Source organism: Chaetodon auriga, chromosome 24 (assembly GCF_051107435.1).
Source record: "Chaetodon auriga isolate fChaAug3 chromosome 24, fChaAug3.hap1, whole genome shotgun sequence".
NCBI classification, from domain to species: domain Eukaryota; kingdom Metazoa; phylum Chordata; class Actinopteri; order Chaetodontiformes; family Chaetodontidae; genus Chaetodon; species Chaetodon auriga.
In genome coordinates this window covers 17,465,807-17,491,811 of record NC_135097.1, presented here as the reverse complement: position 1 = coordinate 17,491,811, position 26,005 = coordinate 17,465,807, and the positions used below count along the sequence as shown (strand labels likewise).

Here is a 26,005-nt window from a genome sequence, read left to right as displayed (position 1 = left end):
GTCTTACAAATATAGGCATGGCATTTGTGGCAGGTGAGACTAGTTTTGATGTCTATCGGTGTACAGAATAGGCATGTCTTCCTTTTACCCCTTCTTTCTTGAGGGTGTTTGTGGAGCTGCTCGGACTTCAGATTGACACATAAATATGAGAAAGAGATATGTTCTTCTAGCTAACATTATGTTGTTTTGTCTGGAAGGTGTGGTTCCCATGGCATGATGAGTTTGGAGGTTGATGCTTCTAGAAACAGTGGCTCTTTCCACCTTGCAGCTCTATAGCAAACAGTGTCAACCTAGTCTCTGTCTCTCACTATCCCAACCATATCCTAAATCAATCAATAGAATGGGAGATTAAACCCAGACTAATCTGCTCTCCACAGGTTGCAAATTCAATGTCCACGAGGCTTGAAACTTGGTTAAACATCTGTTTGAAGCCTATCTGTGCACTGCAGTCATTGAACTCAACACTATAAGAGGGCACTAGCAGAAATCATATAGCATTTGACCATACACGGCAGTGGGAGTATTTTTTTAGAGCTCTCCATGAACGTTCTTTTGTCAATATTTTTAATGATTGAGTCAAACTACATTATGCATCTCCACAAGGTGTGGCTTTAACTAATGGATTGTCATCTCAGTTTTCAACAGGTAGAGAAAACAAAATAGGGTTGTCTCCTTAATTTTTAGCTTTGGTCACAGTGCCTCTCCCTGAAACTGTAAGAGCAAGTTATCACCTGAGGAGCATTAAAACAAGTACCAGAGCACATAAAATGTCATTAAATATATGCTGACAAATCTAACCTGTCTCACAATGGTCTGAATCCAATTCACGTTACTTATTAGTGGGTGAACAATCCAATGCCTGGTGAACTCTACTTGAAGGATCAAAAAGCTATGTTGCTATGAACACTTGGCTGATAACCTTTCTGATTTAAACTTGTGATTATGAGTAATCAGCCATATCACATACAGTATTATGCAACTTTCACTAAGGAAGGTCTTGAAAATAGGTTTTCCTTTGGGATCATTTTCTGTACCAAAAAGAGAACATTCATTCAGCCATTTGCTGAAGGTTTTCTTGCACTTAGCAAAACTTTAGTTTCTTCTCAAGGTGTCTTCCTATTGTCTGTTAGTCTTGGACTGTGAGGTGCTGGTATTATGCTGTTCTGGTGAGATATTTATCCTCCTAACATTCAGCTCTGCAGCAAATCCTCTTGCTTTCTGATAAAAAAAGAGAGACAGCTCCCGGTCTATTAGGAAGTTGTGGTAGATGGTGGCAAGGCGGGTGCAGAGCTGCAGCTGAGACTTCTTGTTACCCAGATCCATCGCTGCAGCTAGAGCCAGGTGGTAGTAGCCTGCAGCATCAAATGGGTCCTGTAGAGATAACATAAAAATGTCCCTGTAAAAAGTATCATTTAATGACATATTGGTCATTACTGTTCATGCAAATACAGTGGATGCTTCACATGAATAGCTGACTATACATGAATACAGAAGTCAAGTGAGGCCATGGTTACAATTTGTTTTATTCTATTATTCTGAAATCCCCAAAGGATATACACATTGCAGTTTGGTGAGAAACACTTAAACATAACTTTTGTTTGTCTACATGAAAATTCCACAGGGCACCTTTAACTAAGAGATGATTACTGATTACTGAGAGACTACTGAGTCGCATTACTTGGAGTTACGAATCTCATGAAGAGTGAATCTGAAAAAGCACCTTGACTGACTTTGATGTATGATGACTTTTTAGATGTTGAAACACACAGCGATGGTCTTGGCTTGGAACATGAATTGATGCAAGTTCATTGTGCCCACTGCGAAGAGGATGAGGTAGCATACTTTGGGCATTGTTGTGGCTCTCAGCCACAAGGAAATCAACATTTTTTTAAGTTTTGATAGACAAGGATTGGAGCCTTTGCTTCAATTCTGGGAAATAGTCCCAGTTACTACAGAGCCACAGGAATTAAGCTCAGGAACTAAGCTATAAACTAAGTCCCTTTTGTGCATTCCCTGTTATTGTGTGAATGTGTTGAAGCAGCCACAAGGTTTGTGTTCAATTCAGGACTGAAACCTCCCTGATAGTTCCTGTGACATTAGAAAGTACAAATGCCACAGCAGGTAGTTTTTGGGAACCATGGCTGAAGAACTAAATTTACACCATGGTCCCTTTGGTGGAAACAAAGTACTTCCAATATACAGTACTGTGCAAAAGTTTTAGGAAGGTGTGGAAAAATGTTATAAACTAAGAATGCTTTCAAAAATATAAACAATAATTGTTTATATTTATCAGTGTACAAAATGCAAAGTGAACGAGCAAAAGAAAGATCTAATCAAATGGTGTTACTACCCTTTGCCCTCAAACCAGCATCAGTTTTTATATGTACACTTGCAAAAAGTCAGTGATTTTGTAGGATTATAGTCAGGTGTATGATCAACCAATTATACTAAACAGGTGCTAATGATCATCAATTTCACATGTAGGGTGAAACAGAGTTATTAACTGAAACAGAAACAGCTGTGTAGGAGGCTTAAAGCTCGGTGAGGAACAGTCAAACTCTGATACCAAGGTGAGGTTGTGGAAGACAGTTTCATGTCACAGTTCATACACCATGGCAAGACTGAGCACACCAACAAGACACAAGGTAGTTATACTGCATCAGCAAGGTCTCTCCCAGACAAAGATTTCAAAACAGACTGGGTGTCAAGATGTGCTGTTCAGTCTCTTTTGAAGAGGCACAAAGAAACAGGCAACGTTGAGGATCATAGACGCAGTGGTCAGCCAAAGAAACTTAGTGCAGCACATGAAAAACACATCAAGCTTATTTCCCTTCAAAATCGGAAGATGTTCGGCTGTGCCATCAGCTCAGAACTGGCAGAAATCAGTGGGACCCAGGTACACCCAGCTACTGTCCGGAGAAGTCTGGTCAGAAGTGATCGTCATGGAAGAGTTGCAGCCAAAAAGCCATACTACTACATACAAGGCCAAGTGGCTCAACTATGCACGAAAACATAGGAACTGGGGTGCAGAAAAATGGCAGCAGGTGCTCTGGACAGATGAGTCAAAATTTTAAATACTTGGCTGTAGCAGAAGGCAGTTTGTTTGCCGAAGGGCTGGAGAGCGGTACAATAATGAGTGTCTGCAGGCAACAGTGAAGCATGGTGGAGGTTCCTTGCAAGTTTGGGGCTGCATTTCTGCAAATGCAGTTGGAGATTTGGTTAGGATTAATGGTGTCCTCAATGCTGACAAATACAGGCAGATACTTATCCATCATGCAATACCATCAGGGAGGTGTGTGATTGACTTCAAATTTATTCTGCAGCAGGACAACGACCCCACACATACAGCCAATGTCATTAAGAACTATCTTCAGCGTAAAGAACAAGAAGTCCTGGAAGTGATGGTATGGCCCCCACAGAACCCTGATCTCAATATCATGGAGTCTGTCTGGGATTACATGAAGAGACAGAAGGATTTGAGGAAGCCTACATCCACAGAAGATCTGTAGTCAGTTCTCCAAGATGTTTGGAATAACCTACCAGCCGAGTTCCTTCAAAAACTGTGTGCAAGTGTACCTTCCTTACCTTTTATTTCATTTAGATTTGTCTTCTGTTCATTTACTGCATTTTGTTAATTGTTGAAAATAAACTATCAATGCTTACATTTTTGAAAAAATTCTTAGTTTATAGCATTTTTTCCACACCTGCCTAAATCTTTTGCACAGTACTGTAGCTCTAAACCAAGTCAAAATAATGAATGAGAACAATCATAATACCCTGATTCTAAAAAAGTTGGGACACTGTGTAAAACATAAATTAAATAGAATGTAATAATTTTCAAATCCTTTTGGACATACAGTATATGCAAGTGAAAACAGTACAAAGACAAAAATCTGCTTCAGATTTTTGTTTGTACATGCTTATTCTGAATATGAGGCCAGCAACACATTTCAGGAACAAAAGACTTGCAAAGTCGTGGAATGCTCCAAAACACCTGTTTGGAACATTCCACAGATAAACATGTTCATTGGTAACAGGTGATAGTTATTTTACATAATGTAGGCATTATTGGTAGGTGTCAAATTATTTAAGTGCTGGTCGTAAACTCCAGATTCACATGGTTTGAGGGATTCAAAAAACACCATGCCAGGTCAATCATTTAATCCCTTACCTTCAGGTCATAGAATAAGATGTCCCCCAGTGTCTGATACACCCTGACATAGTACAGTGTTTCCTCATCAAACAGAAGCGGTGTTGGACAGAGAGTCAGAGTCTCAAGGTAATAGTGTTCAGCCAGTTCATACTGCTCCAGACAGTGGCACAGAGAAGCCAGACGGTGGTAAGCCACTCGCTTATTCAGATGCTCACCTGTATGTACAGTTAAACACAAAGATGGACACAGTTATTCAGTTATAGCACATTTACAGGATATCTGTAAGTTACTGTACATTTAAAAATAATTTTATCAGTAAGGTTATCATTTCACCTGTGTGCCACTTTGATTCAGAGCAACAAATACCAACAACTACTGGCTATAATACCATGAAATTTCATACTGATATTTATCCTTCACAGAGCAAAATTTTCTTCTGGTTGTGGCCACACTCTGACTTTAACTTTAGCCAATCTAATGAAGCAAATTCTCATACTTGGCACAATACATGGGATTTGAGCCACTGATGAACCCTTCATATTCTGGATACTCCATGAACTTTCCCCATACATAAGATATTTTATGACCTATTTCATGGATGAACTTTACATTTTTACATTTACATTTACATTTACAATCATGCTCACTAGTTGTTGAACCCCCAAGATTTGCTTTTAGTGCTACCAGCAAGATTAACTTTACATTGTTAACTCCACTACTGGCAATGCTCTATAATTAAAGAAAATCATCAGCACATTTATTCCTGAAAAATGTACTGGTGTGGATTGTTTGGGGATTTCAGTGGCAATTTATGGGATGTTTTTAGAGGTCCTCCCCGCATTAGAAATATACAATTAAAGTTGAAAGTGGCTCTGTGGCTGTGGTGTGAGAGCAATATAAAAAGGCAAGGTGGTACACTTCTGCAAGCAGAGAACAGGGAAACAAGAGGTAAGACCCAAATGCAGCAGGTGAGAATCAAAACTCCAAAAAACAGTAATGGTCCAGGTAAACTAATCAAAAACTCAAAATCACTAGGAAAGGGCTAATACACTAGTCGCACAAGATACTAAGAAGAACTGACAGACTGAGGGGGGAACACACAGACTAAATACAAAAGGGAGGGAAGCCTAATGAGGGACAGGCAGTGTTAGGGGTAACGTGCAACAAAGCAACACATCAGAGTATTCAGATTACTTTTTCACCACAATGAGTAATGCAAAAGATCAGTGTTTCAATTCAGCTAATCACTTATTTTAGTTACAGTTTCAAATAAACAATCTGTAGCTGTATTTATATTTCTCTTTCTCTTCTAAGCTCTGGGGTGCTGGGCAGCTGAGACTGCCAATGACACTGGGAGCCATGATGACCACCTTTGTGGCCTCCATGGGACCCCATGAAATTGGCAAGTGAGTCTGACTGCTAGATGTCAGCAGAAAATGGCAAAAATATCAAAACAAGGATCATAACCACAGAAGGCAGTTCAAACAGGAACACAAATCCAACTGGGAGTCGGCAAAAATCAAAAGTCCAAAAAGGCAAGGTCCATGAGAACCAAGTAAAAAAATTCAGAATCACTGAGAATAAACACTACGAAAAGGCTGGAATGCTAGACAAACAAGGTACTAAGACAAACTGGCAGAGAAAAAGGGGAACACACAGATTAAGGCCTTGACACCTACATGGATATGTTGGAAATGAAAATTTTCCTCTGCGTTTGGGCATTGTTCACATGCAAATGCCATATTAGATCACTAAAATATTGACTTCCTAAAAAGCCTTCTAAAATGCAGATTTTTCCAAATTATGCTTTGTACCTGTATGTATATGTGCAATGAGACATTTAGGAAATGACATGAATGATTTTGCACATGCCCATTGTTGCTTTGCGTAATTAGCATGTGTTTGAAATGACTGCAGAGAACTGGTTAGTTTACGTTTGGTCAGCACTGTTTGGGTGTTAGCCAGAAAGGAGTTAAATAACTACACATTAATAATTAGACACAGTGTTTGTGTTTTTAAATTACTCTGCCAAAAGGAAAATAAGCTCACTATGCATGCTCAGAACGTCTTCTCTGGTGTTTGATGTATTGCTGATGTAGTCTTCATCGCCACCTACTGGTCCAGCATGCTTGTTTGGGATTTTGAAATTGTTTGTTTGTTTTTCGATTTTGTGTGTATGGAGATTTTGTAAAATAAAGTTTTATAAAGTAAAAGTCAAGTAAAGTAAAGTAAAATAAAGTAACTGCATATGTGTGGTCAAGGCCTAAATACACTAGGAAGGGAAGGTAAATGACCCTACAATTATTACCTGCTGTGCTGCATTCCATAACATCTGCTCAGGAGTCGTATTCATTAACTCCTAGTATTAAAAGTAAGTCTTTCTACTGTGCAGATAATCAGTGTGGTGCTCATCAGCTCCACAGTAAATATGTAATGTAACTGTATTATATACATAATTTCATGGAGTATATCACAATATGATGACAGGACTGTGTCTCACTTTTAATAAAGAGCAAATGCAACTGTAAATTTTCCATACCTAGAGCGACACTGATGTCCAGGGCAGTCTGAGCAAACTCCATAGCGTCCCCATACAGCTTGAGACTGAGCATAAGTTCAGTCAGCTTATTACATAACCTCAGTCTTGAACGAAGACTGTTGCTCTTCCCAGCAAGAGGCAGAGCACGGTCCTACATTGTTGGAATACACAGAGATACACGGGACATTATAATAGGCATAAAGGATGTGCAAAAACTTCAGAAAGTAGGAAAAGATAATAGATAATGTTTTTCTAAAACGGGGATCAATAGTCTAAACCTGCATCAGAACTGAATGAGACAAATATAAAGGGTGTCCCTGAATGAGGCTATCGTATGATGGCAGCAGGAAGTGTCAGAAGTAATGAGAGATATTTTTAAATATTTGTATTTATATTTGTTTTATTCAGATCATACCCTGTAGAAGGTGATAGCCTTCTCCCGGTCATGGCAGCTGTTGAAGTAAATGTCTCCTGCAGCCTCCAGAAGCTTCAGGATGAAACTGGTGTCTCCTGTACTCAGAGCAACATCCTGAGCAACCTGACAATGACATCAAGCTTTCATTCTAAAACTTTCCATCTTGAAATTTAGTTTACTTGTCAAATGAAGCACAAAACTAATGCTAATTGAGCAGCTACTTAGGGTCCTGTAGCTCAAAGAGGCAACCAAAAACACAAAATACAACAATCCTCTGTACATCTTCAGATAAGATTTATTTTTCTAGTTTTTGAGGTATTTTTTGTTTTTTGGACTCACACAGTAATTTCATCATAATGTTCAAGAACAGAGACATGTCATACTCACCACTTTGCTGCTCTCACTTTCTCCTTTTAATAAAAATGCTGTTTTGAAGTCTCGAAAACTCAACACTTCCTGCACCTTTTTCAAATTAAAAACCTACCTGAAAAGAGAGGACTGTGCCCATTCAGCTGCTGGCAGACTTTTCATGTGAAACATCTCGGCAGGAAGTGTTTGAGTTTCGCTGAAAGTAACCTAACAGTGATAGAAAAAATGGCAAAGTGGCAGGAAATAATTTGTAGATGAAAACAGTATTTCTCTATCCGAACCAAAGGTGTATGGATAGAGGATGCTGTATGCTGTACGGATAAAAAGGCCCTCTGAGGCAAATTTGTGATTTGTGATAACTGTAAAAAAAAATTTGGCTGGACTATTTGTGTTGAAAAGAGAAGATTAGAGCAGCAGAGCGGTGAGCAGGGTCAGCTGGTGATTACTTCCCCAATGGGGCTACAGGCACTAAGGGCTTGTGCTTAAACACCAGCAATGTTAGTGTTATACACTAATCTGGTACACTAATATTTAACTCCAACCATAGAAAACTGTTACATTTACTCAACTAACTGAGTCAGAGAAGCCAGACCACTCCATCCAACAGCTCAGCTTGGCTACTTTATCAACTATTTAGAGAACAATTTAATAAATAAATGAAATCTAATATATCTGTTGAAATGAATATTGAAATTAAATTTCAACACAAATACTTCATTTGATATTTTCAAATAATTTATTAAGCTTGCCGACCCTGAAATAAGCTTTCTGACTAGGGTGGCACCATACTTGGACCCTCTATTTACTGTTTGTGATGAATATGACATGCTGTTGTAGAAATATATGTTATACCTAATCATTACAAATTTATCCAGACAACAGGTACAACAGGAGTTTGACTTTAATTAAACGGAGACTCCGGGGAATTAAAACTTCAGACAGATTACATTTTAGTTTCAAAAGTTTCAGAGATTGTGCTGCCCATCAGTCAAGTGATGAACATGAAAAAGTTGTGATATCCACATAGCTGCTCTCAAACCTGAACATAAAGGTCCACCAATTCAGTCTGGTCCAGCAGGTGGTAGATCTTCCCAGCCTGCAGCCAGCCAGATGCCTCCTTTTCTCTGCAGCCCAGGTCGATGAAAATAGCCAAACTGGTCTTGGTGTGGTCAAGAGCCATCCGGTGTGCCCTGGAAACATTCAAAAACTTTGGTCCTGTGGCTCCAAACTTCAAACTCAAACTTAAACTCATCAGTTGAGGTGATTCCATTACAAAATGGTTGCATTTCTATTTCTCTGTTGATAACAGGTTTACATTTTTGTCCCACTTCAGAAGAAGCCGTATGCAAAGCCCACTAAAAAAGAGCTGACTTGAATGCTTCTGCTTGATGCATTGCATATACCCTGCCCTAAAAAAATAAACATTGTATTTTGCTGTTTTATTGAAAAAGTAGTCATTGAACGACACAAATAAGAACATAAGTGAATGTTATAGCGAACCTATTCCAGCTCCACACAAACTGACGCACACACCTTTCTGTGCCCAGAGTGAGGTAGAGTTGGCTGATGGCTTCCAGCGCGTCTCCCTCCTGTCCTCTGTCTCCAGTGCATCTCAGCAGCTGGACCTGGTGCTGACTGTAGATGATACACTGAGCCTGGTCTGGACTCTCACACCCATACAGTTGACACAGGTGTCTGGTTGCACTGAGCTGGCCTGGCAATAAGTGATAGTTCAATTTATTCAATTGAAAGGAGGAAAAGTAAAAAACAACCTTAGCAGACATGATAACACAGAATACAAAACAAATGCAAGTGTGTGACTTGCACACTTACAGTCTAACAGATTGGCATTTATAGCCAGCAGCAGAGCCCATTCGTAACATCCTTTTCCATTGTCCAGCTGGTGTTGCTTCACATAGTGCTGTCCCAGCTCCAGCAGCACTGAAATAAAGTTTGCCTCATGACCTTCTTCATCAAGCTCAGAGAAGAGCTGCACAGCCTCAGTCAGGTTTCTCTGCGCTAGTCCTTTAGCTCCAGCCTTCAGACATAGCAGCCCTTCATAAGGATGAAAGTCGTCAGAGTCATCACACAGTACTGAAATCCATTGAAGAACCATCTGTTAAGAAGCATATATAATCTTACCTAGGTTAGCTAGAGCTACAGCCCAGTTTGGCATGTCCTCATACTCTTGGCAGATGTCAACAGCAGCTCGGTAGCTCTCTGCTGCCCTCCGGAAGTCACCCATGCATCGAAGTGCCACACCACGCATGTTAAGGACCACACCTTTCCATAAAATGAAACACATTTACTTTAACAGCCTTGAAATAGCCTGACGTTAAATATTCTTTTCCCTCTCAACTCATACTGCATACTGTCTTTCAGACACATTTTTAAAACTCAAATGTCTTCAGTTCAAGCATAAAGTGTCACTGCAGTTCATAATAGTGAAAAGCAGTACATATTAACACTAAAATATTGGCATAAATCATTGTACTTTGGGTGATCATTCAACCCAGAAGTGGCTCTGTAAAATCTAATTAACATTAATAAGAGAAGGTCAAGTAATTTAATGTTCTTATGATCTTTTTTTTTTCAATCTGTTACATGTTCTTCTTTTTTCCCTAATTGCCAAATTCTTTAGGTTATTCAAATCTAGTGGAGATGTACACTGTAAATGCCCAAATTGGACTAGTTTCTGACTTTCTTCCTGTGGCTTCTTAGTTCTTGTTAATATTTACTTGCATCAGTGCTTCTGTAACACTAGAACTTTCTTTCTTTTCTTTCCAACACATTATGCAGTAGAAACTCACAGACCTTCCTGAGGGGTAGTGCAGTGCTCCGGCATGGAAGCTAGGACCAAATCCAGGATATCCAAACCAACATCTGGCTGATTGTTGACAATGTGAAGCCATGCCAGCCAAATTAGGGCACTGTTTCTTTCTGGGACAGAAATGGGGAGTTGTTGTGCAGGCGGCTGGTTGCTGATGAGAGAATGCATATGGCTGATTGCTTGTTCAACCATTCTGTGCTTGTAAAAGAGTTGGCACAGACAAACAGTAAGCTGATAGCTCAAAACGTGGTGTTTGTCACCTCCTCCTCCTTGGGCTTTATTAGTAGAGAGTGCTTGGTGTAAATATGGTGCCATTTGAGGTGGGATGGGGACGTCCTTTTCTGTGATCTCACACAGTCTGTTGACACTGTCCAAAACTAGACCCATGCTACTAAGGCAGTCAGTCAGTGTAGCAGAGGGATGCAGAGAAGCTCTTCTAGCTGAGCTGACACTGAGGTGGGGGAGTTGGAGTTCACTGTACAGCCTTCCCAGGGTCAGGTATCCATGACTGGGAGAGATGCTCCATGTTCTTTGAGCTTCAGTACAAAGAATAAGCAGCCTCTCAAGATAAGGAACAACTTGAACTCCCTCAGCACGAATCCAGTGGTGCTTGGCCAAAAGGTGACAAGCCCAGGCTTCAGCCATTTTGTTGTGAGAGAGAACAGCTTTCTTGAGAATGTAATTAAGAGCAGAGTTGTTCTCTAAGCAGTCGAGGCAATCTGGCCTTCCTAATAGCAAGGCAGCAAGTCGCTCTGTCAGAGCAAAGAAACTCTTAGTATTTTTCTGCAAAAAATATATGGTAACCAGGTTGGAATAGATGCTGGCCAACAGCCTGAGGTCCATGAAGCCTTCTCGTGGCACACTGAGGGCTTCCTCAAAGTAAACCCGTGCCTGGCTGAATTTTGACTTCCCAGCACAAAGTCTACCCAGCAGAAAGCACAAACGAGTCTGTGACCAAAAGAGTTGCTTCCTCTTGGCTGTTTCCCTTGCAACACCAAGGAAGGCAATAAGCTCATCCTCATCAGAGTGACCGGTGAAGGAAGAAGAGGCAAGGATTTCAGAACTCACTCTGTAAAGAATGCCAAACTCTTTGTAGTCTTGTCCCTCCAAAAAAGAGAAGAGGGGAATGAAGTTCTCACTGTTGTTGGTTCCTTTTTCATCTGGGTGAACCCTGAAACAGGGAGGGCTTGGATTTTTGGCCTCTGTAGCCAGGATCGAGTCCTCTGGAGTCCTGTTCATGGTCACAACAGAATCCGAGTGTGAGTCTTTTTTTGGATCAAGAATCCTCTGAATACCTCTCTTCAGGTCAGACTGCTGAGTATCAACTTTGCTTGAGGAGCTGACTGCAAAACAATAACGGAATGAAAAAATCATATAAATATAGAGGAGACAAAAAACAAAAAACATTGACATGACATTTAGGTGTCAAATACTTACGTGACGTTGTCTTTTCAAAGTCTTGGTGACTGATCACATCTGAGATTGAACAACAAAAAGAACAAGAAGGTGAGAAAGCTTGATGATTCACACAGCAATTCAGTTCAGATCAAATTCAGATTCAGCAAATACAATTTGACTAAGAATGTGTTCAAACTGAAAACAGCCATGCGTTAAACAAAGCAAGGGCCGTTGTTTGGGGTAGCCTATGTCAGCCCCTCACAGTGGCAAGTGAGAAGTTTTACTATGATCCATAAAGTCCAGTTTGATTTTTGACATTCATGAACAGAACTACAGAATTACTTCACAGATTTGACTGAACAGTGCAGTGCTTTCCCTGTTGACACTGCATTATGTCACGAGGTTCAGCCTTGCTGCATTGGAGCTCCTTTTCTGTCAACACCTCATTGAAATGAATGAGGAGGTTGCATTTCTTAACAGGGTGATAATGCCAATCTCAACACTGTTTTTTGAGACTGTCCTGACAAGATGAACAACAGCATCAGTCATGTGTTTACCTGAAGACCTCTAGTGGCCAAAGGCAGACTAAAGAGAAGCAATACTTCGCATGGAATAGTGCCTTTTCTACTGTGACCTTAAAGGTCCCTAACATGTCCCATTTTATGATGTATCTCAACAACAAGTAAACTGATTGTGATGACTCCCCTGACACTTCATCTAGCGCCACAAACAAGTCAAAACACTTATACAGTTTAATATCTCAAGAACTGTTGGATTACCATGAAAATGTGTACAGACATTTGTGGTCCCCACAGGATGAGTCCCACCAACTGTGCTGATGCCTTGATTTGATCTTGAACACCACAATGAGGTTGACATTTTTGATTTCTAGCATGTCTTGACAACTATAGCATGGACCGCCATGAAATTTGGTTCACTGATTTTTGTCCCCCACAGGACGAAATGTAATAACTTTGGTTATCTTCAGACTTTTCATCCAGCACATTATCATTTGGTTAAAAATTCAATTTGTGACCAAATACCTACAAAACTAATGCCATTGCCATCAACCTCAGCCATAACCAAACCTGCTGCTGCCAGAGCCCGACAATATTTTCTGATTCAGCTTGGATAAGCTGTGGGACTTTTCATGACATAATGTGATGTTTTCTCATAAGTCTAAAGCACCATTGCTGCAAGGAATCACATTTTCTGTTTTGGAAAATCTGAAATTGGATCTAGATTTTCCAATTGGAAAATCTGTAAAAATCAGTGTGACCTGTGAGTCTTTCTGCAGCCTTTCTGTCTCACCGAGTTTGTAGTTCTGACCAGAATCGTCTTGAAATTTCTTCTTCAATAATGCAGTTATTTGCTCTATGACTTTGTCCTCTTGCAGACTTAAGAATGTCCCTTCCTCTCCATCCAACAAAATATCTGTGGAACTGGAAGGGTCACAAAAAAAGAACAAGATGCAGTATTTTCATATATGCTTTTGTAAAATAATTAAAATGGCGAACACAGTTCTTGGTGGTAGACTCACTTGTAAATGTCTGCAGATGGTTTCACCAGGCTTGTCTTGACCAGACCTATTTGTCCTGTTGACTCCTTCCTCCCAGTGAACCAATCAAAACAGGACACCAGAAGTCCCACAATGATGATGCGATCAGCAGGTGCCACGCTCAGCTCATCTGGGCCCTCAGCATCATACGCCATTGTGGCCACACAGGTTCCTCTGGCTGAACAGAGGTGAGGTAAAAGGAGGATAAAATGAGAAGATATCCCACAACTTTCAGTAAGGTTTTGTGAACTTAAGTTGACCATAAAATATCATTGATATCGCTCTGTGGGACCATTACCACAGAGTAATATTAAAGTGGAGTTGTTTACAACCCTCATACTTTTATTTTCATTATAATATCCTGTTCCATTGTCAACAGACACTTTTAATTGAGTTTTTTCTCATTTATCTTTTACATTAGAGCACTACCATATAACTTTTTCCATGAATTTTAGTTGAAATTGCAGTCGAAATACAATTACTGAAAGAAACTGAAGTGGCAGTTAAAATGACATCACATCCTCATACCTAGCAATAGCGATTGAATACGTTGATTGCCAGTGACTCCAAAAACCACATATATGACCATTCTTAAAATGACATATATCAACCTTGGAGAGTAACAGCAACAGGCGTACCAGACAATTCATCACGCGGTTAACATGGTGAAAAGGTCACAGTTCGCTTAGGCTTAGGTACTAACTCATGGGTTACAATAAGTACGTAACTGTTACGTATTTGACGTAACTTAAGTTAAAAGGGGTCAACGTTGACTTTCAGTTTCACATGGGGCACGAACAGTGGTCTGTAGAAATTCTGTTTCTTTGACCCATCCATCCACCCTACCTTCCTCCATATGCAGACTTTCTTGCTCTTTACACTACATCCTCTTTTGCTCCTGCCATGATTACTACAGCCACTACAGCCGAACAATAAATGTAATTATTATCATAATAGCCTGCTGACATAGATGACCTCTATGGCTGTTTTTCTGCTGAGGATGGGCTGAAAAATGCTGAAAGAAGCCGAATTTTCAGTTGAAAATTAAGCATTTAACTAAAGCCCTGCTTACACATACACGGATATTTTGAAAAACGGAGACATTTCCCTTCGTTTACACGCAAACAGAGAATTCGCCTCTGAAAACAACGCATTCCAAAAACTCTGGCCAGAGATTTTGGAAAACTTCGGTTGCACATTTGCATGTAGACTGAGAAAAATGGAGAAAAAGGTAGCCAACGTCACAGTGTGCACCAGAACTTGCACCTGCACCAAAAGAGCGACCTATGTTTACATTTTCATTTGGCTATGGTGATCATGGATGCATTCAGAGTGGCAGTCGCATTTATGTTGGTGCAAGTGTGTCAGTGCGTGAAGCTGGGGAAACACGTCTCCGATGCTAAGACCATCAGCACCGGTGCAACCACAACAACCTGGAGCTCAACGCTCTAAAAACAGTGGAGATGGTTGTGGACAACAAGAAGAACTCAGCCTCAGCTGTCCCCATCACCCTCTGTGACTCCACTATTGACACTGTGGAGTCTTTCCGCTTCCTGGGAACTATCATCTCCCAGGACCTCAAGTGGGAGCCGAACATCAGCTCCCTCATCAAGAAAGCACAGCAGAGGATGTACTTCCTACAGCAGCTGAAGAAATTCAGCCTGCCAAAGACAATAATGGTGCACTTCTACACAGCCATCATTGAGTCCATCCTCACCTCCTCCAACACCATCTGGTACGCTGCTGCCACCGCAAAGGACAAGGGCAGACTGCAGCATGTCATTCGGTCTGCAGAGAAGGTGATTGGCTGCAATCTCCCATCTCTTCAGGACCTGTACGACTCCAGGACCCTGAGGCGTGCAGAAAAGATTGTGGCTGATCCCTCTCAACCTGGACACAAACTCTTTGAGACACTCCCCTCTGGCAGGAGGCTGCGGTCCATCAGGACCAAAACCTCACGCCACAAGAACAGTTTTTTCCCGTCTGCTGTCAGCCTTATCAAGAAGGCCCGGAACCCCCCCGACACTCTTTACACTCCACCTCTGCCTCATCTTGTCACATTGACATAAATACAACTCCATGCGTTACATTAACGCTCAGATTGGACTTCCTTCTGAAAAAAGACTGTGTTTCCGGAAAAAACAAACAAACAAAAAACAGACTTGTGTATATATATTTATATATTGTTATATTTTGTGCTCTTATTTTTAATAGACGTGTCATACACCAACTTCACCACAACAAATTCCTTGTATGTGTAAAATCATACTTGGCAATAAAGCTTTTTCTGATTCTGATTCTTCTGATTCTGAAACCCTTTTCATATGTTTGCGTTTGCAAATACAGCTGTTCTATTATATCAAGGAGCAGAGACCAATGAGTGCTTGGAGGTCAGCAATTTTGCAACAACCTCTCCCCCTCCAACACCAAGAGCCAGTCAGCATCACAGCTAGTGTCACTGGTTTTGGGTCTGACCTGGGTGAACTGCTGTCTGGTGGGAGAAAACGGATACGTGTGCAAGCTGTTATTTTTGAAAACAGAGAGGGCGAAATGTCCGTTTCTGAAAATAGCCGGCTACGTGTAAACATAGTGTAAGTGCCAATTTAAATATATCCCCTTGTTACGTGTATAGAGTTGTGTGTGTGTCTCTCTCTCTCGTCCTCTCCTCCCTTTGTCCTGCAGGTGAGGAGTGGAAGAAGTGGCTGCCACCTGTGAGCTCCAGAACACACTCCAGCCAATTAGCCAATCAGAGACAGAGGACACCATTTAAAAGTCTCTCTTGCTTTGCTCTCTCTTCTTTGTTTGCTGTCTAGGAAGGTTTGTGGTGGGGAGGTAGGACTGAGGTAAGGCTGGGGTACCCTATACATTCATGCATGTAGGAGGAAATTGTTACTTCACCAGGTTATGGGTTATTGTCACTGCTGTAATTTTGTTATGTTCAGACACTTGTAGATAAGATAGTCAGGCCTTTTGTTTTCTTTTTCTTTCCTCGCAGTTACTGTTGAGCTAGGCCCTGTTTTATTGTACTTTGTTTATTTTGTTTGGCACGACCCCTACAGTTCCTTCTTCCCCCACATTTTTCAAATCTACTTCTGTTGTTTACCTTTTCGTGTAAATATTGTAAATAAATCTCTTTTTCTTGACTGCTTCACATCTGCCCTGAGTTTTCTCTTTGTTGGTTGTCAGCGTTATTGTTTCCTGCTAGAAAAGGGAAATGTAACACCCCTGAATAAAACTGAAGTATCAGCTGAAGTTCCAGCACTGAAAGGAGCTAAAAATCATTACAGTGTAAGTGACAAAATGAGCTGAAGTGGAGGTCCTTAGAGAAATGAATGACTGTTGTGAAAAAGTGAAAAACTTCTTGAAATATTAGCTGAAGTATGAAAAATGTAAGTTACGACTCAACAAAGCTGAGCAAGATATTATTTTGTACTCAAAGGTGAAGATCTGAGACCTTGAAGGGGGTCTGAAGTGTCAGTTTAAATATAAGCCCTAAATAAGTCAGAATGAATACTCCCTAATTCCCTAATATGCTTCTGGAATTATTTCTGTGTGAAACTATCCTTTATACTATATATATGGTACTGCACTCACCAAACTGCAGAGGGAATTCACAGGCAGGTTTCCCATCACCAACTAAAATGCTCTCTGCAGTGGATTTGAGAAACCATCTGTGGACAGATGGGATCATTACCACAGAGCAAAACACCACATATCTTTACTTTCTGGTCGCAGTACAGTGAGACGAGTCACATACACATACAGCTTTGTGTGTGGATGTGACTTACTGATGAAAAGGGATGACTGGCTCAAGAGCAGGTTTGGGTGCAGTGCCACGGGCTCCATCAGCTAGGCAGAAGACAGTCCACCCTGAGCCCAGGAAAGGAGGCTCAAACTGGGCTATGTCTCCCTGCTCCAAGTATAGATCACCTCCAGAGGTGGAGCTGTCAAACATCTGGTTGGTAGTACAACTAGCAAACAATGAACCTGAAGACAAAGAGAGTGAGGGTGTGTGCATGTGGAATAAGTGTTAGGATGTGAATATGAAGCTTTTATTCAAACTGAACTAATGAACTGGCTGTCATTTCCCTTTTCGAAGGGTGGTATCGAAGGAGAATTTAATGCAAGGTAAATTTCATGTCTCAGTACAAATGCTGCTCATTTCTGATAGCCTGGAGTTGAGTCCAATTAATGTATTTATTAGAGATGTCCGATATTATCGGCCCATATTCATTATCGGCCGATAATAGCTTAAAATTTTAATATCGGTATCGGATTTTTTAATGCCTCAAAACCCCGATAAAATAATGCTTGCGTTTCACCCAAATAGTGCCTATTGGCTCCTGAAACGTTTGTCTGCGCAAATTTGATGACATCATCAAGCTGCGCCCACAAACACTAGTTGCTGCAGTGACAAACTTTCTCGCTGGCAAGTTGCAACATGTCAGTGGTTTGGAATTATTTTCAAGTGTCTCCGTCGGACGTTAAAGTTGCTATTTGCAATGAATGCAAAGCTTCAGTTATGCGAGGTGGGACCAAGATTTCTGCCTTCGGTACATCTAATTTAATCTCCCACCTCAGGATAAACCATGCAGAGAGTTACGAGAGATTTGTGCAGCAAAGCAATGAAAAGAAACAGAGCCCGGCGGGACAGAAACAAACGACTCAGATGCAGATGACGCTCAAAGAGTCCAACGAGAAAAGACAGAAATACGCCAAGGACCACCCCAGGGCAAAAGCCATCAATAGGAAAATAATCGAATGTATTGCACTGGATAACCAGCCATTCTCAATCGTACAAGACACCGGATTCACTAAACTTGTGGAGTTCCTCGAGCCACGCTTCACCATGCCCAGCCGCAGGTATTTAACAGACGTTTGTTTGCCCGAGTTGCACAGAGTTGTTTACAGCCACGTCGAGAAGTTAATAGCTGAGGCTGTATCAATTAGCTTCACAACAGATATATGGTCTTCCAGCGTTAGCCAGGTTAGCATGTTGAGCTTGACTGCTCAATGGCTAGACAACGACTTTGTGTTGAAGAAGTCTGTGCTTCATTCCCAAGAGTGCCGCGGCTCTCACACGGCAGAAGCAATCGCATCGGCCTTTGAAGGCATGTTTGAAACGTGGAAAATCCCCAAAGAAATTGTGCACGTAGTTGTCCGAGACAACGCGCGTAACATAGCTAAAGCTGCGTCGGAGTTTGGTGTCCCAAGTCTGCCCTGCATGGCACATACTTTGCAGCTCGCTGTGAATGGAGGTGCCCTGTCTCAGCGCAGTATTGCAGATGCTCTGGCCGTGGGGAGGCGAGTGGTGGGACACTTTAAGCATTCGCCACTTGCTTACAGTCGTTTTGAAGACATACAAAAAGAACTCAAAATGCCAGTGAAAAAACTGCAACAAGACGTCTCCACCAGGTGGAATTCCACCTATTATATGATGCAGAGCCTGGTGGAGCAAAAGAGGGCTTTAAGTGCATATGCTGCTGATCATGAACTACCCACAACATTGACAGCATCTCATTGGGGCATTATGGAGAAGGTCGTCAACCTCCTGCAACCCTTTGAGCAGCTAACCAGGGCCATCAGCTCTGCAGAGGCCACTGCTGCAGATGTCATTCCTGGTGTGGTGTCACTGACACGACTGCTTGCCAAGACCGATGAATCAGACAAAGGTGTGCAAACAGCCAAACATACCCTATTGGAAGCTGTCCGCAAACGATTTGATGGTGTGCAAACCGAACCTCTCTATGCAATTGCAACCATGGTTGACGCTCGCTACAAAGACCGTTATTTTGACCCGGATAAGAAGGAGGGAGCACGGAATATGCTGCTGAAAGTTGTCGACGAAATCGCCAGTGTGGGCTGTGATCAGCAAGAAGAGGCTGCTGGTGCCAGTGCAGGTGATCCAGGCCAGGAGGACCAGTACCACCCACCTAAGAAGGCCCGAGCTGGGAGTCTGTTGGACATGTATGAAGAAATTATCACAGAGAATGATGTCACCAATCCCACTACAGGCGACTTGGCATTGCAGGTGAGTACATGATAAATTTTGTCAGCAGATTTGTTGAATGCTTCACATGAAAATGAAATAAACAGACACTTGTAGTGCTTTGAATAAAACATTTAAATTGTTCTGTTTTTGTGTTTGTTTTTTTTTTTTTTCTTTTCCCTTTTAATTTTCATTTAGGTTCATGCATACCTGGGAGAAGCCACCATCCCCAAGACGGCATGCCCTTTCAAGTACTGGAGCTCCACCCAGATCCGCTTCCCTGCACTTGCCCAAGTTGCACGCAAGTACCTCACTGCACCCTGTACCAGCATAGACAGTGAGCGGCTGTTCAGCGCTGTCTCCCATGTCATAGACGAAAAGAGAAATCGCATACACTGCGACAATGCTGAGATGCTTATTTTCATTCAGAAAAATCTACCTCTCACATATATGGACAAGGGAAAAAATTAGACCAGTCATATAGGCGAGACAGCATCAGTCTTTTAGTCTCATTTGTTGCACTTTAAAGGAGGGTTATGTTTACTAGTCTGGACTGAAGCTATTTTTTGTGCCTTTCTTGTTTTATTTGCACATGTTGTTACTTATTGAAAGAACAGGGTGGATTGAGCCCATTGTATGTTTTCTATTTTATTTACGAAGGGCAGGCAGTCTTTTAGCCCTGTTCATTGCACTTATACTAAGGAGGGTTTTATTTACTACTCCAGAAGGTTTGGACTCAAATGTTGTGCTTTCTTTGTTTTTATTGCACACTACCTTAAGGTTGCATATCTTTGTTGTTGCTCATGTAGAGCAGTGCTGATTGAGCCCAGTTTATAACTTCAATGTTTGTACAGAATTAGCCCAAGTAATGGGCTAGGGACACAGGCAGCTTACACCTTTTTAAATGTTTTTTTTGGTACTTCACTTGCCTGAAGTATTTTTTTTGTAGCTTAAACAAATGTGCAGTTTACAAAATTGTACAGTTTATTTTGCACATTGTTATTGACTCATATTTGTGCATTCATTCAATTAAGGTGATTACGTTGTGGTTAAAGATGCAGTTCATGATACGTCCAACCAACGCAGGCTCATTTATCATAGAAAAAAAGCAATGTCATATACTATGCCTGTTATTTTAGTTGATTTAAGATGCAGATATGCTGCACATAACTGTTCAGGTAAAATCAATGTTTTATTTGTGAACTCAAATTTGCTCTATTTGTTCTGAGCATAGAGATTCTCAGGGAATTACAAAAAGAAAAATAAACATGGCACTTTTTCCCTAAATGAAGTTGAAGTATTTCTTATTTTGCACAATGTTAACATTTGGAAAGTCTTGTTCCATTCAAGAATATATCCAGTGGTGTATTAAAATTAAGCATGTTGTGTTAGTTCCACAACAGGAGATATGTGATGTTACCTAAATTAGTTTTGAGTAAAAAATAACCCATATATCGGTATCGGCTGATATCGGTATCGGAAATTGAGAGTTGGACAATATCGGCATATCGGTTATCGGCAAAAAAGCCAATATCGGACATCCCTAGTATTTATGCTACAAACCACAGGATTTAATAATAGTAGATATGTAATTTTAGCATAAATTCAAGTGCTAAGCTCCTTTTAATTCCAGCTGCTGATGGTGAAATGTTCGAACAGTGATCTCCCATCTGTGTGAATCATGCCAATATGCATACAAGATCATTTGGCAGCTATGTGACGTCCTCTCGTGAGACTAGGGATTTCCCCTGACATATCAGAAAGGGAAAATGAGTTAAAACAGAGGTGCATTGAATATGTCTGAGTGTATTTTTAGCAGTTCTCTTAAAAAGTTGGTAAAAATGAGTTCCTCCAGTGATATTGCACTAAAACACCTTTTTTTTCCCCGTTTCTGTCTGTTTATCACTATTTACAATACATAAAGTCCAGTTATATTCTGGACAGATGAGGATTATCATCAGTTATGTCTTGCTGAGATTGTGAGATAAGAGAAGATACAGTAGATATAGCCTACTCATAAAGCAAAATAATGTGCTACATGACCTTTGGCCAGTCACCAAATCTCATTTTCCTCCATGGATTCTTTGGGTGCCAAAACTGTCCAATAAATGTCAATCCATATGATTTTCTGTACAGGTAATGGTTCATTTTTCTGACAATTTTTCAAAAACTGATGAAGGCTATGAGATGCTGTTGAAAGGTGTGGGAAACAGTAGTGACACTTTCTAAACCTTTTATCTGCCACTGCTCAATGCCATGAATGCTGTATATGATAAAATGGTTGGCACTTAAAGAACAATTCATCTTATTTTGTACAGTGAAAGACTGAAAAGACTGCACTTATCACCTACCTTCCTGCATGAGGATGCCTTTGTAGATAAGGTTAAGAGTGTCCTCCTTAATGGAAACCTCAATGGAAATGTCTTTCTCCAAAGAACCAAGCCAAACCTTCTGATCAAACAACAGATTCTCCAAACACTGACCCAGGACACCTGGAGGAGGTAAGAAAAGCAATGTGATGAATCCATTCATATTCAAAGCTAGAACTACTGGCATCATTTTCACAAGCAGCAGCCATAGCAGTAGTAGCAGTGGCAGTAACAGCAACATGCTGGTGTCCATCCAGCAGGCGCAATTAATTAAATTAACAATTTAAATGATTCCTTATTAAGGTTAAAGTTAAGTCTCACTGTTACTGACAACTACTTCCATTCCAAACCTACCTATTGTGTAATATGTGGTGAACTTCCATATTTCCTCAAATGTTTTGAATGTCACAAATATAACTTTTTCTTCACTGTCGATGGAGATAAGATGAGTGGACAACTCCTTGACACAGAGAAAAGAAGAAGGTTTATTGTAAGATACTTTGATATGTGTGCAGGTCAAGTTTTTTTCCAAAGAAATATTTATTCACAAGAATATAGTCTGTTTTTCTTCCATTACCCAATAAACCAATAATGTCCAGTACTGATTAACTATTATTTCCTGAGATGAGTCTATCACAGATGTAAGTTGTATTAAGCCACATTAAAGGAATGAATATGAGTTTTGAACATGCTGAGCAGTGACAGTGTGGCTATAGGCAGTGAAATAGAGCATTATACTGTGGGAGTGGTTTAAAAGGTTGACACATTTGGAGGTGGAAGTGGACTTTTTACAGCTTAAAATGTCAGGAGCTGACTATAGGCCTGGTAGCCAGAACATGTCAGAGTCTCTGTGTGTGTGTGTGTGTGTGTGTGTGTGTGTGTGTGTGTGTGTGTGTGTGTGTATCATGAGCTGTACCGTGAATAGAGCATTGACCTCGGTGCTGTCAGCTTGCAGAATGCGCAGTTTCCCTCTCAGCATTTCCTGTGACTCCTCGTCTGCAGGAAGACGCTCGGGTCCCCTGACCACATCCAACAGCATGGACAGAGCTGAACACAGAACTCATCAAGTCTATTGTTGCTTTGTAAAACCGCTCACTACATATCTTGGACATGGTACTTTAATAACCACATTAAAGGGATCAGATGTTTTAAGTCTCACTGATATTGATCCAGTATCAATCAGGCTCTAAAATATATCAATCACATTCAGATTTATATTGCATGTGAAAGATAACGTAGTATGTAATAGTATTACTAGCATTAAGAGCAACTCCTTCAGAGTTGACAGAAACCAGAGTAAATCAAATGGAAAATAAAACTCTAGTGTTACAGTAGAAATAGATTCTGGCGTAGGAATAGTTCATTAGTGCCAAACAAAACAGCATAAAAATGCTCAAGTTATAGAATGCTCCAAAAACACCTGTTTGGAACATTCCACAGGTAAACAGGTTGATTGGTAACAGGTGATAGGATCATGATTGGGTATTAAAGGAGCATCCTGGAAAGGAGGATGGAGCGAGGTACACCACATGATGGGATGAAGGACATTACTACTTAGGCTCAGGAACACTTTGTAAAACCATTGTAAGTAAGTTTGTTTTGCAAATGATTGCATTTTGTTTTTAATTGTTGGGTTTCGATTTCAACAAAAAGACCAACCCACACATGATTAAAATACAAAGTGACACTGAGCTAGCTCAGCTACCTCTAAACCCAGTGATCTGAGTTAATGATGACACTGTGCCTGATTCAGATTAATGAGTGACTTTAGAGGAACTCACAGGTTCAAGGTATAAACCACTTCAAATTCTCTCATGTGACTTTCCACTGAGGTCACTTTAGTTTTACAGTTCACATGTTTGCTCTTATGACCCGCCCAGGTTCACTCCTGAAAGCAGCATTTCTGCTTGAACACAACGATTATCAAAATCTAATGACTGCTCAAAATTCTGTGAAAAGTCACTGGGATTCATCCTCTGGGCACCTTGAATATATGCACCATATTTTATGGAAATGCATCCAGTAGGTGTTTTTTCAGACCTCACAGGTGAAACAACAGGCCTACATCAACAGTAGCAGCAAGTAGCATGTCTAACAGCGGGAGTAACACTGCTCTAAACATACCTGTTGGAAAGTTCTCCTCACATGTTGACAGAGTTCCCTTCAGACTTGCAGCATCTCTGGAGAAACCACGTACTGTTAAAAATATGAAGGACCGCTGTTGAAGTCACACATGTAACCAAGTTCAAGAAGTGTTCTCTATGTTTCACATAAGTGACGTTTATTTTAGGCGCCATCACAGGATAATGACTCGTATGGCTGATGATTCTTCTTCATATTAAAAATCACAACTGAAAGACAAGCTCCCCCAAACAGGATCATCCCTCTTAATACTGAATCTTTAAAATACATGACACTGCACTGCACTCAGCCTGTCCTGACATTGTAAAGTGGCCTAAATGTTGGAGCAGTGACCAGACGATCACTTGTTCAGTTCCCAGACTGGATGTTTGACTCTGGTCCTCTCCCTCACTGCCACTGAACACTCAGCTGATCCAGTGCTGCTCAAATCTGGCTGCATTGGACAGCTTCCAGGTAAAGGTCTTGCATCTTTACATTCCACTTCATTTAGGTATTCTTATGGGATTTTTACAATTCGATCCCAGTCCCAGTACCATCAGGATTTGTGACACCACAACTGGCTTGGAGCTCGTATGGAAGTTAGACGAGTGTGAAATATCCAGTGCACGCAGGAGACAGCTTGTGTACATCAGATAAAATTTCGAGAAAAAAAATATTGGTGTATTCACAGATTGGGAATTTCTCAATGAGGGAATAGGAGGAGATGAAATTTTAAACTTTGTTTTTCTGGATTATTATTACTACTATTCAAAGCCTTTTTCTTTTCATAGGGGATCTGAAACTGGTGAACATCCCCTTAAGATGTACCAAATCACATGAAAGGCAGCCTTTGAATGCATTTTTTAATTGAGAGCAAAATTCAAGGATAGCTTTCATAATATATTTCAATTTTACGGGAATGGCAATGGATGATTGTAATTCATTAATTGGTCCATCAATTAACACCAACTTTGTGAGGAAACCCCTGAATGTACATATCAATTGAAAGGTAAATGAAGACGCAGCTGCAATGGTTGGTATTTTTCGAAAGAAAAGGTGTAAAATGATCCATCAAAACTTTTCTGTCAACATTTCAGCACTACGAAGACATGTAGTTGTACTTTCACTGTCATATTCAAAGGCAGGAGTGAGATACGACCATGCAGTGTATTACACAGACCCCATTAAAACGAAACAAACATATATATATATAAAGACAAACACAGTTTAACACACTTACCTCCAATGTTACATAACGACTTCAATGCTTTGGTACATTTACAACATGGTATCAAATCTGGCTCTGAAGTGTCTGCAGTATAAGTATTGTAATAGTACCCATTCTGCTGTGTCGGTTTGATTTGTCCACCACCTCCCACTGTTGTTGGCCGTCTGTAGACACCTTTCTCCCGGAGTCTCCCCCGGTGTCTCGGTCTTCCCCGGCTGACATGTCCAACCGCACAGTGTTCTTGTTCCCCGGTGGTCATTCAACGCCACGCTATCACGCGCCTCTGCCCGCGGCGGAAAGTTCTCTGCCAGTCCAAAAGTCAGGTGCGTCAAGCTAGCCACAGTAAATGTCCTGGCGTGTCTTTTCAAAATAAATGTGTCATTAAAAAAACAAAAAAAAACAAAAAAAACAAAAAAAAACAAAAACAAAAACGTGTGATTTCAGCAGATGTGCGAGTGGTTTGTCCACGTCTTACGGTGTTGCACATTTCTTCAAATGAATGTGTGCTCAGATTGGTCAGAATCCTGTCCTTGACAGATGATGTTACAAAATGTACAAGTTTGCAGATTATTTTGAAGAAGGAGAGCGTTTTAATATACTGTTGGAATTTATATTTGAATAGTAGCATTTACATGTTTTATATATAGTTAATATATTATATTAACTTTATGCAATGCTCGTTAGTATAGTCTTATTACAGTATTTCCACATCAGAATTTCAGCCAAAGCCGTGGAATCAGTATAACTGAACAGTTACCTGAATATGTACTGACAAGCCTAAACCCTTATCATATTAATGTTGTTTGGGTTATTACTTTTTTAATTATCTATTTCTATTCATACTGAAGGTTGTATATCTGCATATCAATTCAAATAACAAAATCCATTCTTTACTTTTTGTGTGATTCAATGAGGAAAACTTCCCACAATTCCTCCTCAGTATTCAACAGTGCAGTTTTCCCTTCTTCCATTACTAAATCACTGAATGGGCTGACCGAGGATGACATAGGCCTATATTTTATTAATTCCCTTACAT

General features: G+C 40.5%; 2 protein-coding genes across 2 annotated transcripts; one reads left to right on the top strand and one right to left on the bottom strand.

Annotated features, from left to right (window-relative positions):
* Window positions 1-1,116: 1,116 nt before the first annotated feature.
* On the bottom strand, window positions 1,117-25,191 carry sh3tc1 (SH3 domain and tetratricopeptide repeats 1). Its single transcript, XM_076725672.1, has 19 exons — window positions 25,080-25,191; window positions 23,745-23,816; window positions 22,537-22,667; window positions 21,975-22,080; window positions 21,603-21,743; window positions 17,051-17,249; window positions 16,857-16,933; window positions 13,245-13,440; window positions 13,016-13,146; window positions 11,749-11,782; window positions 10,291-11,645; window positions 9,619-9,759; window positions 9,310-9,531; window positions 9,010-9,190; window positions 8,516-8,666; window positions 7,108-7,230; window positions 6,693-6,843; window positions 4,172-4,368; window positions 1,117-1,371 (listed from the first exon to the last, which is right to left on the bottom strand). Exons 1-19 carry the CDS (start codon window positions 25,189-25,191, stop codon window positions 1,117-1,119), a joined length of 3,975 nt encoding a protein of 1,324 aa, XP_076581787.1.
* LOC143317514 (zinc finger BED domain-containing protein 4-like) lies at window positions 17,526-20,540 on the top strand. The gene is made up of 2 exons (XM_076725673.1): window positions 17,526-19,293; window positions 19,450-20,540. The coding sequence occupies exons 1-2, from the start codon at window positions 17,704-17,706 to the stop codon at window positions 19,720-19,722; spliced, it is 1,863 nt and encodes a 620-aa protein (XP_076581788.1). The 5' UTR covers window positions 17,526-17,703; the 3' UTR covers window positions 19,723-20,540.
* Window positions 25,192-26,005: the final 814 nt, after the last annotated feature.

Excerpts from the sequence above, each read along its gene's own strand:
- LOC143317514 (XM_076725673.1), top strand. The coding sequence starts at position 17,704 with ATGTCAGTGGTTTGGAATTATTTTCAAGTGTCTCCGTCGGACGTTAAA. Across the intron at positions 19,294-19,449 it reads CAGGCGACTTGGCATTGCAG|GTTCATGCATACCTGGGAGA; the intron begins GTGAGTACATGA and ends ATTTTCATTTAG.
- sh3tc1 (XM_076725672.1), bottom strand. The coding sequence starts at position 25,191 with ATGTCAGCCGGGGAAGACCGAGACACCGGGGGAGACTCCGGGAGAAAG. Across the intron at positions 22,668-23,744 it reads TGAGGAGAACTTTCCAACAG|CTCTGTCCATGCTGTTGGAT; the intron begins GTATGTTTAGAG and ends TTCTGTGTTCAG. Across the intron at positions 11,646-11,748 it reads CAAGACTTTGAAAAGACAAC|CTCCTCAAGCAAAGTTGATA; the intron begins GTCACGTAAGTA and ends TTTTGCAGTCAG.